General features: G+C 36.0%; 1 protein-coding gene across 1 annotated transcript in view; it reads left to right on the forward strand.

Annotated features, from left to right (window-relative positions):
- PHEX (phosphate regulating endopeptidase homolog X-linked) overlaps positions 1 to 1,349 on the forward strand; it is a 259,726-nt gene extending 258,377 nt beyond the window's left edge. Inside the window, exon 22 of the mRNA XM_044666816.1 lies at positions 1,247 to 1,349. Coding sequence (XP_044522751.1) covers positions 1,247 to 1,349 — 103 coding nt within the window. The remainder of the gene's footprint in view (positions 1 to 1,246) is intronic.
- The last annotated feature ends 12,007 nt before the right edge of the window (positions 1,350 to 13,356 follow it).

Genomic DNA, 13,356 nt, shown 5'->3' on the forward strand with positions numbered 1-13,356 from the left:
TTAAATTAAATCCTGACCTTCTCTAGCATTATTTATGGATATATGTATTAATGTTTCCAGTGTCAAAAATTTACTTCTGTGACTGTGAAAAGACCAATTCAAAGGCCACATACTGCACAATATTTCCCTCATGCTCTGACACCATTAGTCATAACAACTATCTCCCACAGAACTACCACAACCCTTTATTTTCTTCTTTTTTTAATGTACTTTAGCATAATACATGAAAATGCAAGATGTCCGTGCATAGAATAATGAACCCTCAAACTTAAAGTCAATTAAGGTGAAATATTATTAGAAAATAGTTACAAACTTAAAAAGTTAAAAATGCCAAGTTTAGATTATTGTAGAACTCTACCTATTATTCAGATTTAGTATATGCTTGATGGAAAGAACCCTGGAATGGCAGTAAGAAGATTTCATGCAGCAATGCAATTAATTATTTACTTTGTGTAGAGCTTTCTGCTAAATGCTGCAAGAGAAACAAGGTTCAGATAAGACATAGCTCCTGCTCTCTTGGAGTTTATGGTCTATTAGGTTTGGCTTCTAGCCCCAGGTATGCCATTAACTAATTGCATGACTTTAGGCAAGTTATAGAACCTCACTCATCCTCACTTTTTTCACCTATAATCTGAAATCAGACTTGATGATCTCTAAAATTCCATTCCTCTCTAAGATTAGATATCAGTGCTCTTGATGTCTTTAGTGATAATAAGTATTCCAATAAGATCATATATCTAGAGGCAGAAGGAACCCTCTATTCCAACTTTTTCATTTTATAAATAAGGAAACTGAGGCTCATGTAAATCAAGTCATTTGCAAAGAAAACAAAAACAATAACAAAAAAACACACCCCAAATCCCCAAACAAGGGAGGCAGCTAGGTTAGCATAAATACTGTATAGAGCTCCAGGCCTTGAGTTGGGTTGAAATTTGGGTTCAAATCTGGCCTCAGAGATTTCCTAGCTGTGTAACCCTGGGCAAATCTTAAGTGACCCCAATTACCTAGCCCTTACCCCTTTTTTGCTTTAGAAATGATATTAAGACAAAAGGTAAGGGTTTTTTAAAAAGTCACTTGCTCAAGGTCCACATAGAAAGTAAAGGTCAGAGGCAGGATTTGAACCTCCAGCCTTTAGCTCTGGAACCAGCATCTTTCTTCCATGGACTCTCTTCAAACACCAGTGACTACTCAAGAAATAATGATACTTATGAAATAAGTCATCATTGTTTTTGTCATTTTTTTCCAGAGTCAATGGTGCAGTAAGTAACTTTGAGGAATTCCAGAAAGCTTTTAACTGTCCAGTCAATTCAACGATGAACAGAGGTACAGAGTCCTGCCGGCTTTGGTAGATGGTCCTTTGCCCCATCCCATCCTCACCAGGATCTATTCTGAGAAAAGCTGCAAGTCTGAACTCTAACCTACAACTGCTTCTGACCTGTTTCTCTACAAAGATGGGAAGGGCTATATTTTGGTTGCATCTTCATTATTTCAGTGAATTGTGAATCAAATCACCATCTGATAAGGGCTTTAGGACTTTTCAAAATGAAATGGAAAAAAAGAGAAGAGTAAATTTCTTAAGGAAAAAAATACAGCCACCCCTTAACCCTGCTGTGGTTGTAGTGCTATGATGGATCACTGCCATTATACATTCTACTTCTCCATTTGTTGTCAGCAAAAGCTAAGTGATACAATACCATTTTAATCTCGTGCTTTGCAGGAGGGCAAAGCCAAATGTGCCTATGAAAAATTCAATTTCTCTTACCTGCAAGTCCCCAGGATGAAGGTGCTTTCCTGGCAGCTCAGGAGGTCCTGCTATACTGTAGGATAGAGTGTTTGATAATATATAGTCATCATTACACAACATTTCCTAAACAATTGCTTACAATGTGGGAGAGGCTTTTGGTGCTTTGATTTTCAAATCAAACTCTAACCTTCAACTTTGGTTACTCTCAGGATGCAATAAGAATTCAAAATTTGTAAGGAATGGAACTGGCCACCATATTAGAATCAATAATAACTAGATTTAAAAAGTCCCTGCCCTTTGATTAAAAAAAAACCCAAAGGAAAATACTTGAAATTTATCACATAAGTTGAGTAAGAATGGATACCATGACCCAGTAGAAGAAATGAGCAGACATGGAGGCAGTAGGAGAGTTCAAAGGAGACCAGCTTCCCACTTGTTTGTTTAGTGCTCCAACCCTATGACCTGAAGGCTGTATTTATATAAAAAGGGAAGTTCTGGCTCTGAAACCCTTGTCCTGCCCAGTTCCTGACCATCAAGTTGTTCTTAGATGTATTTGTCTTCAATTTTGGAAGTCCTTTCTAAGATTAGAAGATGTCCAAATATGTTTCCAAGTTCTTATATAAGAACTACATCTTCATTGACTTCCAGCTCAGATCATGAGGACCTCCCTGATTGCAGGGCAATTTTTGTAATTACAGTCTCACTTTTACCTTCCTCATTAAAAAACAAAGACATTAAACATAGATAGATGATTCCTTGATTCTTATGCATTTGGGGTATACTGATTGATTTCAAAGTTTCTTGTAAAATTTGTTTTAAAAATCCAAAAGAAAGGAATAAAAAATGATTTCCTTACAGAAGATCTTAGAGTAAAAAACAAGCACATGATTTTGTAATCTCAGGATATTGAAGTTGGAGTTTTAACTTTATAAAGATTCTGTTGGACAAGAATCACCTTTTCTTTAGTCCAGACATGTCAGGGATAAGAACTTACCTCTCTCAGAGTAGTTAAATCACATGTCATGTTCTACTCAGTATCCATTTTCCACCTTAATTCATCGTATGTGGCATGAGGGAGAATGGGGTTTGAAATACAAAAGAAATATTAAGAGCTCAAAAGAACAATCAAATCCTGACAGTAAACACTGGGAGCAATTTTGTTTGATTCATCTGAAGCATTGTTAATGGTTCTGAAGATGGAAAACTAAACATATTTCAATATTGATCTCTGGTGGAGATAGCCATAACAATCCTAGTTGATATGTACTGCCAATTATTAGGTACGTTGCTGTTTTGGAACTGAGTAGTCATGTGGCTGGGTTTGGAAAAAGATGAGCAACAGAAGAGAAACCTTGACATCAACTGGGCAGGGACTGCTGCATTTTCCCACTTGGTTTGGCAAATAGAGGACCTATTGAAGGAGAGCTACCTTTCTCCTTTTATCAGTCATGGATTCCAGTGTGAAATCAGTTTGTTTTATTCTTCATAATGAAGCTGGGCTGGACTCCTGGTGCTGATGAATTCATTTTCTTCATCTATTTCTGTTCGTGTACTTGAATTACCTTCTGTTTCATCACTGATCTTGGACTTTTAATACTGGTTTAGGAAGGTATGGAGAGCACATCTGAATTGTGTTGTTCTCTTTGATTCAACTCTAAACAAATGAACTCCGTCATGTCAGAGAAAGTATTTTGTTTAAAACAGGGGCAATAACATACATCCTTTCATCTGCTCATTATAAGATGCCGATGATCAGCTACCTAGAAAGATAGAGGCCAGGGGCTCACATGGTTTCTGAAATGTGTGACTGATTTCTCTTTATTAATTTTTGTTGTGTGGTACACTCACATCGTGACCTATATTTATTTTGGTTAATGTAACCCATAATCGTAGGCAGGACAATGTCCCCAATAACACAGGACTTAATAAAAGCTCATGTTTTATACAAGACCATACAGTTTATAGAGTGCTTTCCTCAACAATGCTGTGAGGTAGGGTTAGTATTATAATCTCTGCATAGGAGATGAGGAAGTTGGGAAAAGTGAGGACCAGATAAGGTAAATGACTTGGCCAAGGACATGTAGTAGTCATTGATAGAGATGGGATTGAACAGTAATTTTCTGATTCAAAAGTCAATGTTCTTTACTCATGCCATTCATTTATTTACATATGATGCCACATGGACTTCCATCAGGCATAGGGACTGTGATTTTGTCTTCTAAGGAACTCAGTGTGTGGGAAGTCCCTTCATCACTGTACAACATGTTTTATATAGAATATAATCAAATAGATTTATAGTCTATGATTTGGTAGTCAAGTTCTACAGTTGCCTGTAAGCCACATAAAGGTTGACTTGCTCAAGATCATAAAGTCATAAAGGTTGGTTTTCATGGCTCTGGAATCATCCATGATGTTACACTGCATCTACTATATATATACATTTACTCAAATATTCAAGTGTTACCATTCTGCTCCTGGAACTAGTATTCTTGTGAAGAGTCTCCTGAGCACAATGGACATTAAGTAAGTCATAGGAAAAATTAACCCAGTTCAATTTAGTGTGAAGGGAACAGGGTAGAATTTGCTGTAGAAATATAGTTTGGACAACGAAGTGGGATTTGTGAAGGAACATATCAAATGGGCTGAATCATTGAGGATTTTCCCCCCCAAAATGAAAGGGCCTTGACTATGGTAAAATTCTATGTGAAATAAATGTTAGCTGTGATGGTGATCATCATAGGATGAGAGATTTAGAGTTCCAAAGGAACCAGAGGCCATTGAATTTTATTTTTATTTATAGAGGAGGAAATTGAGGCATAGAGAGGTCAAAAGTCTTCTTGTTCAAGGTCATGGTTAGTAAATATTTGAGGTGAGATCTGAATCCAGGTCTTCTTGATTCCAAGAGCAATGCCTTCTCCATTTTACCTTATTGCCTCTCATGAAATAAATGATATTTAATGAGACTGGTCTTTGTGTAGAGCTGCTTTGAAATCTTACCAGTTCTTGGGCTGAGTGCTATTACCAAGAAATGCCAGCTAGGTTTAACAATAATTCACATTTCCTATAGCACTTTAAGATTTATAGAGTGCTTCTCTAACATGACCCTGTGAACCAATTTTTCTTATTATCCCTATTTTATAAGTGAGGAACTTGAAGACACATTGAGTAATTTTTATTCTTGTGCAAGGTCAGAGAATCCTTTTGGGGCTGGTAGGATGGGGATTGGTTGAGGGACTGATTCAATGGTTTATCAGCAACCTCATAAGTCTATGCAGCTTCCATTAGTATTGGGCTGCCGTTTCTGTTTTTCCTTTTATGAGATGGACTTTGATGTGACTAACACAAGCCAGGCATTCAGAAACTCCTGTGGAGTTTATTTAGTGCCTTCCTCAGGAGGAGCTTAAAGTGCAGCTCATAAATATAATCTCACTTAGCCTCATGGCGTCCCAGGGTGACAGCCAGAAGATAGGATTGGTCATATAGGGATAGTCATCTCTAAAAAGGAGATGCAAATGCTTGAGGAATAGAAAGGTTTAATGGCTTGTCAGACCTCACAGAGAAAAACTGGTGCAGATTCTCAGGACCCTGGGCAACTTTCTGACCCCCGATATACAGAGTTCTCTCTCCTAGACTTTGCCATTTCTAAATGCTTTTATACAATCACTACTCCAATGGACAAATATTGCTTAATACATTTCTTAGTTGTACCTTTTACATAAATACTCAGTTGCATATTAAATTACTGAGGGGTATTGTATGCTTATCTCATAAGAAATAATCCTTGACTCCAGAGGCAGTGCCCCACTGGGTTGAAAAAAGGTCTTTTTCTAATATTACCTTTTATTGTCTGAATTTTTGCCTTGAGATCCATTTGGTTGTATTCCTCCCTCTCTCTCCCCTTATCAATGTGGATGGTGATTTTAATGACAATAAAAATGACTTTTAATTCTTGTGTTCTTTCTTTATATCATGTAACCAATTGGACATCCTGTTTCAAGGAACAAGAAGATACCTAACACTAGCATGGCTTTCTAATACAGGCTTTACAAATGGGAATGAACTTTTTCTAAAGGGAGGGAGAGAGATGGGTAAAGAGAAATGGTCATGGATTGTCTCATTGGTAAGATGGAGAAGTAGTTAAATATAACAAACATTTTGAATCCTTGACATATGCCAGTTTCAGTGCTAGGTGCAGGGGATATAAAACAAGAGGAAAACAGTATGTGCCCTCAAGGAGCTTATATTTAACTATAGATTATATTCAGGAAAAGTGACTTGCAAAGAAATAATCAGTTTTAATGGTTCCATGATTGATATGTCATATATTTATTTGTCTTTGATGAGTTAGTCACTGTGTACTAAATGCTAAAAGGAAAATGACACAATCCTGAATCCAAAGGGGCTTACAGTCTAGCAGGAGATATGCTACATACACAAATAATTGTAATAGAAAAGGAATATGCAGGATTAAAAAGAATATCAGATCAGTGATAAGATAGGGGATTAGGGAAGGCTTCATAGAGAAGCCAATATTTAGGCTGGGCTTTCAGGATAAGGTTAAAATTTCCTCAAAAAGTAAAATTTCAAGGGGTGAGGATTCTGAGGGAGAACATTCCAAGTATAGAGAATGGAATGAATAAAGACAGTGGAAACATAAAAATATGGAAAATATTTGGGAAAAGGGCAACAGTCCAGTTTGAAAGGAGCATAAAGCACTTTTGGTGGGAAGGGCAATACAAGATGAAGATGGAAAGACAAACTAGAGCTAGTATGTGAAGAACCTTCAGTGTCAAGAAGTTTGGGTTTTACTCTTAGGGAATGAGAAACCTTGAAGAATTTTGAGTAGAGAAGTAACATAACCAGAGCTATGGAGTGGGAAGATTAATTTGGCAGCAAACTGGGGCAAGGAAAGTTTTGAGTTTGGAGTTGTCAACTCTGTATACTATCTCTGTATTATATATGAGAAAACTAGGAGTGAGAATAAAATGACCAAATTAGTATTACACATCAAGTAAATAGGGGAGGGAGGATTTGAACTCAGGTCTTCCTGATTTCAAGGCCAGCACTCTATCTCTATATAGCCATTTTGCTGCCTAAAATGTAAGCTCCTTGACTGTAAACAGTTTCATTTTTGTCTTTGTATTTATTCCAAGTGCCTAGCATAGTGCTTTAATAAATACTAAATTTTTAGACAACTCTACATTTTCCTTCATTTCTCATCTCTTTGGGAGGGGGAGGAGCATGGCTGAGGAAAAGTAGGGAAAGGATACAGGAATAACAGAGAGTCTTTGTTGCTATGTCACCAAATCTACCACCTCTAAGAGGGACTGAGTAGATTTAATAGTTTAGTGGTATAATGAAATTGGGGAGGAAAATAGGCTTGAAAGGTAAGGATAAAATTGACTTAAAGGCACCTGGAAGTCCTTCAGGGTCATGTGCCAGCCCAAGTAGCAGAAGGGGCAGTAACTTTGAGCTCTCTTGATTTAGAAAATCACGTCTGTTCAGTGCAAAACAGATTAAAAATGTCATTGGTAGCCTACGGTTTACCCAGCAGGAATCTTCTTAATTAACAACTTAATTAGATAATTTAATCCCCTTTAGAGTTGGATATATGAAAATGAATATTAGATAGTCTCGGTGAGCCTGACAATAATGTGTGTGTGTGTATAAAACTAGATATAGGTATATATATGCCAAAGCTAAAACCAGAATGCACAAATAGAAAGAATTACTATAATCTCTGATCAGTGAAAGAAAATCTGATATGCAATTTTAATCAAGCCTAAATGGTTTTAGAAACACTCCTCATTTAAATATGTTTCATGTATTTCATTTCATTAAATGATACAATTAATGAGGTAAATGAGTCCAAGCTGTGGCCAAGTGGGGGATTTTCAACATATTCTTTTAAGCTCTTAAGCAAATCTTGGTGAGGTATTAAAGAAAATATTATAGGAAATGGAATATCACCCTGAGAAGAGAATGATAGGAACTCTGATATTTCCTGGATGGACTTATTTAAAAATCTTTCACTTTTACCTTAAGGATGAAATGACAAAAGTTACTTCAATAGCCATTCCACTTGACAGACAGAAAAACTGAAGGACAAATCCATAAAATGAGATCATCTATTTGTAAGGCCAGGGAGTTACTGTTTTAATTAGTTCTGACTGTACTATCTTCCAAAAGTCTGAGTTTCCACTTTACCTTTTTTCTACCAAACTTGACCACAAACTCTAAATGATTAGACCAGAATCTCTTATTACTACTTAGAATCATTTATCTCTCTTACTTTTTGCTAATTTGACTGGGAATTTCCATAGCCTTACTAGAGAACTTTATTAGTTTATAATGTACAAGATACCTATTCAATTCCCAAATTGGTTTACAAATCAACTGATAAAAAATTGCTACAAATTGGATGTTTTGCAAACACAAACCTAGAAATTATTCTTGCTTGGACCTGATTTTTAATTATATTTATGAATGATCTCGATACCCTCAATAGGAAAAAAGGACTTAACAAAAAGATGGCATAATGACAGCTCTATTGGTACCTTCTGATTGTTCTATTTCACTTGCTGAGCATTTCATATGCTAGTTGACTTTGCTGCATGTTGGAAGACACATAAATGAAAGGTCAGTTAAAACAGGATAAAATGGATTGGATTTTGGCCAATGTTCAGATCTTCATTAAAAATTCTTGAGATCAGTTAAGTTGACTCTTACTCCTGCACTTTTACATTATATAATAGCAAAACTCAAAGCTTAATAAAATTCCTTAATAAAATCCAGATGTATCAGAGACAAACATAAAAACATTCTTAAAATCTAGATGGAAATAGAATGTTTATGGAGGGTATATGTCTGATGGTGGGCAAAAAGTTTTTATTAGTTAAAGAGAAGATTTTGAAGAATTTAGAGAAGCATAGGAAGATGTAAGAACTGATGTAGTTAAAATAAGCAAAACCAGAAAAACAATGCACAAAATGGTGATAACAATGTAAAATAAAGTAGAACAAATTGATACAGGAGAAAATATGTTTGTCTGCCTTTTTGGTAAGAATGGAGGATTATGAATGTGGATTGTTCTACATTCTGCCAGCCTTCATGATACACTGTTTGTTTTTGCTGAATTGCTTTTCCCTTTCCTACAGATAGGTTCTTTTCCCTTTTTCTTTGATTTATTTGGGATACAGACCTAGTAGCAGTGTTTCTGGGTCACAGGATATGCATAATTTCATAGCCCTTTGGGGATACTTCTAAATTGTTTTCCACAATGGTTGGAGCAGTTTACAACTCTACCAATGGTGCTTTAGTTTCCCATTTTTTTCCACACAACCCCTCCAACACTCGTCATTTTCCTTTTTTTTTTTTTTAATATTAGCAAAACTGATAGATGTGGGGTGGTATCTCTGAGTTGTTTTAAAAGGTTTTTTAAAGGGGGAAAAAGACATTATTTAAATTTTTTTTTATTTTATTTATTTAAAATTAAGGTTAATTTTAAATTTAATTTTTAAAAGGACAAAAGAGTAGCTATTAAAAACAAATTTAAAAAACCCCAAACAGATGAGAGATGCTCATAGCAAGTAAAAGCTTATCCCTTAAATCTTGTAAAGAACAGATATAGAGATCCAACGGCTACACTTGGCTCCCATTAGTCAATAGATCTGAATAAATAATTTGCAGAAGAGGCTAGATAGTCAGTTGACAAGCATCTATTAAACCCTTTATATGTACTAGGTGGTAAGTATACAAATATGAGTGAAAAAGAGAGTACCTGCTCTCAAGGAGCTTACATCCTAATGAAGAAGACATTGCATAATATGAGGCTTAAATGGGAGAGAAGAAGATACCCTGCATGGAAGCATGTTGAAGAACTTCAAAGGAGTGGAATCTGGTGGAAAATGAAGAGATGGCCAGCCTGGATGCCTTGGAGGGTCTGGGAGGAATCATCCTTCCAATCAAAGAGAGGAATCTCAGGGGCACAGGGTACTTCTGAGGTATGAGTTCCAAAGCTAAAGTGGTCTTCATGTTTGATGAAATCCCTAGGGTTTGATGTAGAAATCCAAAGCAGAACAGCCAATTGGGAAGAGTATCCATATATATATATATGTGTATATATATATATATACACATATATATATATGTTTATGTATATGTATATGTGTATGTATATATATAATAAACACATTTGAGGAACTGTTTGATTTTCCTAGTAATCTAAAAATGCAAATTAAAATAATTCTGGGATACAGATTCACATTTATCACATGTCAAAAATAATTAAAGTAACCTAACAGTATTGCCTAGGTTATATTAGGATAGGTGCATATATATTTCTTTTTAAATTAAAAGATATTTTATTTTCCCAATTACATATAATAATTTTCAAAATACATTTTCCAAAATTATAAGATCCAAACCATCTCCCTCTCTCCTTTCATTCCCTACTCCTACTCAGAGATGGTAAGCAATTTGATCTGGGCCATACATGAATTATCATGCAAAACACACTTCCATATCAATCATTTACATTTTCTTTTCTACTAACATGTGAAATTGGTAGATTCTTTGTATAGAGTAAACTAGAAATATCCAAGTAATTAAAATAACTATGACTCTTGGATCTATCATAGGAACAACTTCTAATCCATGGAAGGCTAGGCTGATTTTTTCTTAGGTACTTTTATTCCCACTCATCCCTCACTCTCCATTGAGTCCCCACAAGATTCAGAGCTGGCTATATCTCCTCCTCATTGTTGAGCTACCCTTAAAGATTGATGATATCTTTCTTTAAAAAAATTAATTTAATTTTCTTCCCAATTATATATAAAAAGAGTTTCCAACATTTTTCAAAGAATTGTGAGTCTTGAATTCTCTCCCTCCCTCCCTTCCTATCACCATCCCCCCCAAGAGAGTAAGCAATCTTATATAGATTTTAGATGTGTGATCATTTAACATTTTTTCCTATATTAATCATTTTGTGCAAGGAAACTTGAACAGAAAAAAAATTAAGAAAGTGAAAAAAATTTACTTTGATCTGGATTCAAACTCCATCAGTTCTTTCTCTGGAAACAGATGACATTTTTTTCATGAGTCCTTTGGGATTGCTTTGGATCATTGTATTACTGAGAATAGCTAAGTTTTTCACACTTGTTCATTGTACATCATTCCTGTCACTGTTTACAGTATTCTTCTGATTCTGCTTATTTTACTCTGCTTCAGTTCATGTAAGTCTTTCCATGTTTTTCTGAGATCCTCCTGCTTATCAGTTCTTACAGTACAATAGCATTTCATTACAAGCATATACTATAACTTACTTGGCCATTCCCCAGTTGAAGGGTACTTTGGAAGTATCTTTCTAGTGCAAGATATAGCCAATATTCTGGAGTATTATCCCCAATTTGTCTGTATTGTTTACAATTTCCTCTTGTGATATGCAGAAATGGGCAGCCATTTTCTGTAAGTACAAAATAGCAGTTTGCTACTTTGGAACACAGAACCTGGCAAAGCACCCTAAGGCATGTGCCAAGGTGACAGTTAAGGACAGGGTATAAATTGAGGTCCACAGACCCCCGAAGTTTCACTTCATTCTCTCTACTCCTTGGGTTAGGGAGGTGGTGGCAAACTGGACCCTCGGAGCTTTGAGAGTTTGATTAGGCAAGCAGGTAGGGACAAACTTATTGCTAGCCATATTAACACCTTATTGGCATAGCCAACAAACCTTTATATCAAGCAAGAGTATATAAGTAACTTCAGGAAAACAGTAGCATCTGACCCAGGGGCTTGTTAGCATGTGGGCTCAGCAATAAACAGCAACAGGGATAGGAAGAGACCCCCAAGGTCCGTCTTCCTATACTCTGCACTTTAGGGAACAACTTATATTTCAGTAAATTACTTAGGCAAGATCATTTAGGGTTCCATCACCCACTTTCCTTCTCCCTCTTACCTACTCTCAGTTTGATACCAAATAAATCCAGTTTGATCCTAAAGCCTATAATAATCTTTGAAAGGCAACATCTTACCTTTAGTGACAGTATCCAGTTTGAAGTAGTCAGATCCTGGTAACATCTCTAGCTGGCTATAGCCATTTCCAAGCCAGTGATAATCCTTTATTTCAACCTAAGGTTTCAGGAACCTACATTCTACTTCCTGGTTACTCCTTTCCAACTGCCTGTCTGGTTTGGTTTCTAAGGCTTATGGTTAGTCAAGAACCTTCAGTTTTAAAGGAGGCTTAGCCCAGCTGTTGTGGGAACAAATCTTATACTCACATCTAGCTGTGGTTAGGGTTTCTCCTTTGAGCAACCATCACAAGCATCTTTAGCCCCTACCTCTCATAACACTCTATATCATTGATTTACACAATGATTGACACCTGTATCATTGAATCAATGAACATGAATTAGAGATATTTACTGAAATGATATAGCAAGAATAAAGGTATAAAATCATGAGCTGAGCACACTCCTCCAATACATGATGGGAAGAGGAAGCTCATAATTAAGGAGGTTGCTACTGTAAGCTTAAAATTAATATACAATAACTCCAAGTATATTTTATAAGATTTATTAATAATCACGTGAAGTAAAAGGAATAAAAAGACAAAAATTAAAGCCTGAGTAAAGCTAGCTTTCCCAGCCTTGCAAGCAGGAGAATAGAGAAAAAAGGCAAGGTTTCAGCCAACTTAGAAACAAAACATGAGCAAGCAACGTAGGGGTAAAAGAAAAAGGAATGTGGGGACAAGAAAAAGAATTCTGGGAGATGGAGTCTTTAGGGTACAACATTCTAATTACACACTACAAAGCATTATCCCCACCAAGTTTATTTCCAAATACAGTAGAGCTATTAGAAAAGACCCTCCTTTGACTGAAGATACAGAGTATATTGGCTCAGGGATTTGTGGGTATATTATGCTTAGCTATCAGCAAACTCTAGTTTGGATTCTGTTTCTGTTGGATCCAGTTCATGTAAGAAACAAAATGGAGTACTGGACATTTTCTTTGATCCCATACAAGATTCAAACCTCTGGATTACAGTTCCTGCACTTCCAATTGTTTGTTCTTTCAACATTTAAAAAAAACTAACAATGTTTTGCCATATCTAATACCATGCTTAAGATCCAGAAAGAATATAAGCAGAAAACAGAATGGCTGTGTTCTCATGAACTCCTGGCTACTTCCCAAGATCCTTCCCCTGCTCAGAGACTCACAGCACTTTAATAGTTTTCATTCAAAGACAGTTAGGGGAAAAGGCAGCTTTTCTTGGTTATTGCCTTTTGGAAGTGTACTCATTTCTGTCTCAGCAGGCAACCCAAAAGACTTTTCTTACCATGCAGTAAGCACACAGGATACAATTATAGAATATCTGCACCTGCTCTCAAGTGGAGAACCGGACCTGTCAATTCTACATCATCAGACGTTTCTAGAAGAAGGCTCATCAAATGAGTGTATCCCCACAATGGGGCCCTCATTGGTCAATCACCCCATTCCACTCAAAAGGTAAAAAAATCTTTCAAGACAATACTTTTGGGGACACTATGGCTAGAACAATTACTGTAATAATAATAATAATAATAATAATAATAATAATAATGTAATAAAACCAACAAA

The sequence above is a fragment of the Gracilinanus agilis genome, chromosome 3 (assembly GCF_016433145.1).
Source record: "Gracilinanus agilis isolate LMUSP501 chromosome 3, AgileGrace, whole genome shotgun sequence".
NCBI lineage: Eukaryota > Metazoa > Chordata > Mammalia > Didelphimorphia > Didelphidae > Gracilinanus > Gracilinanus agilis.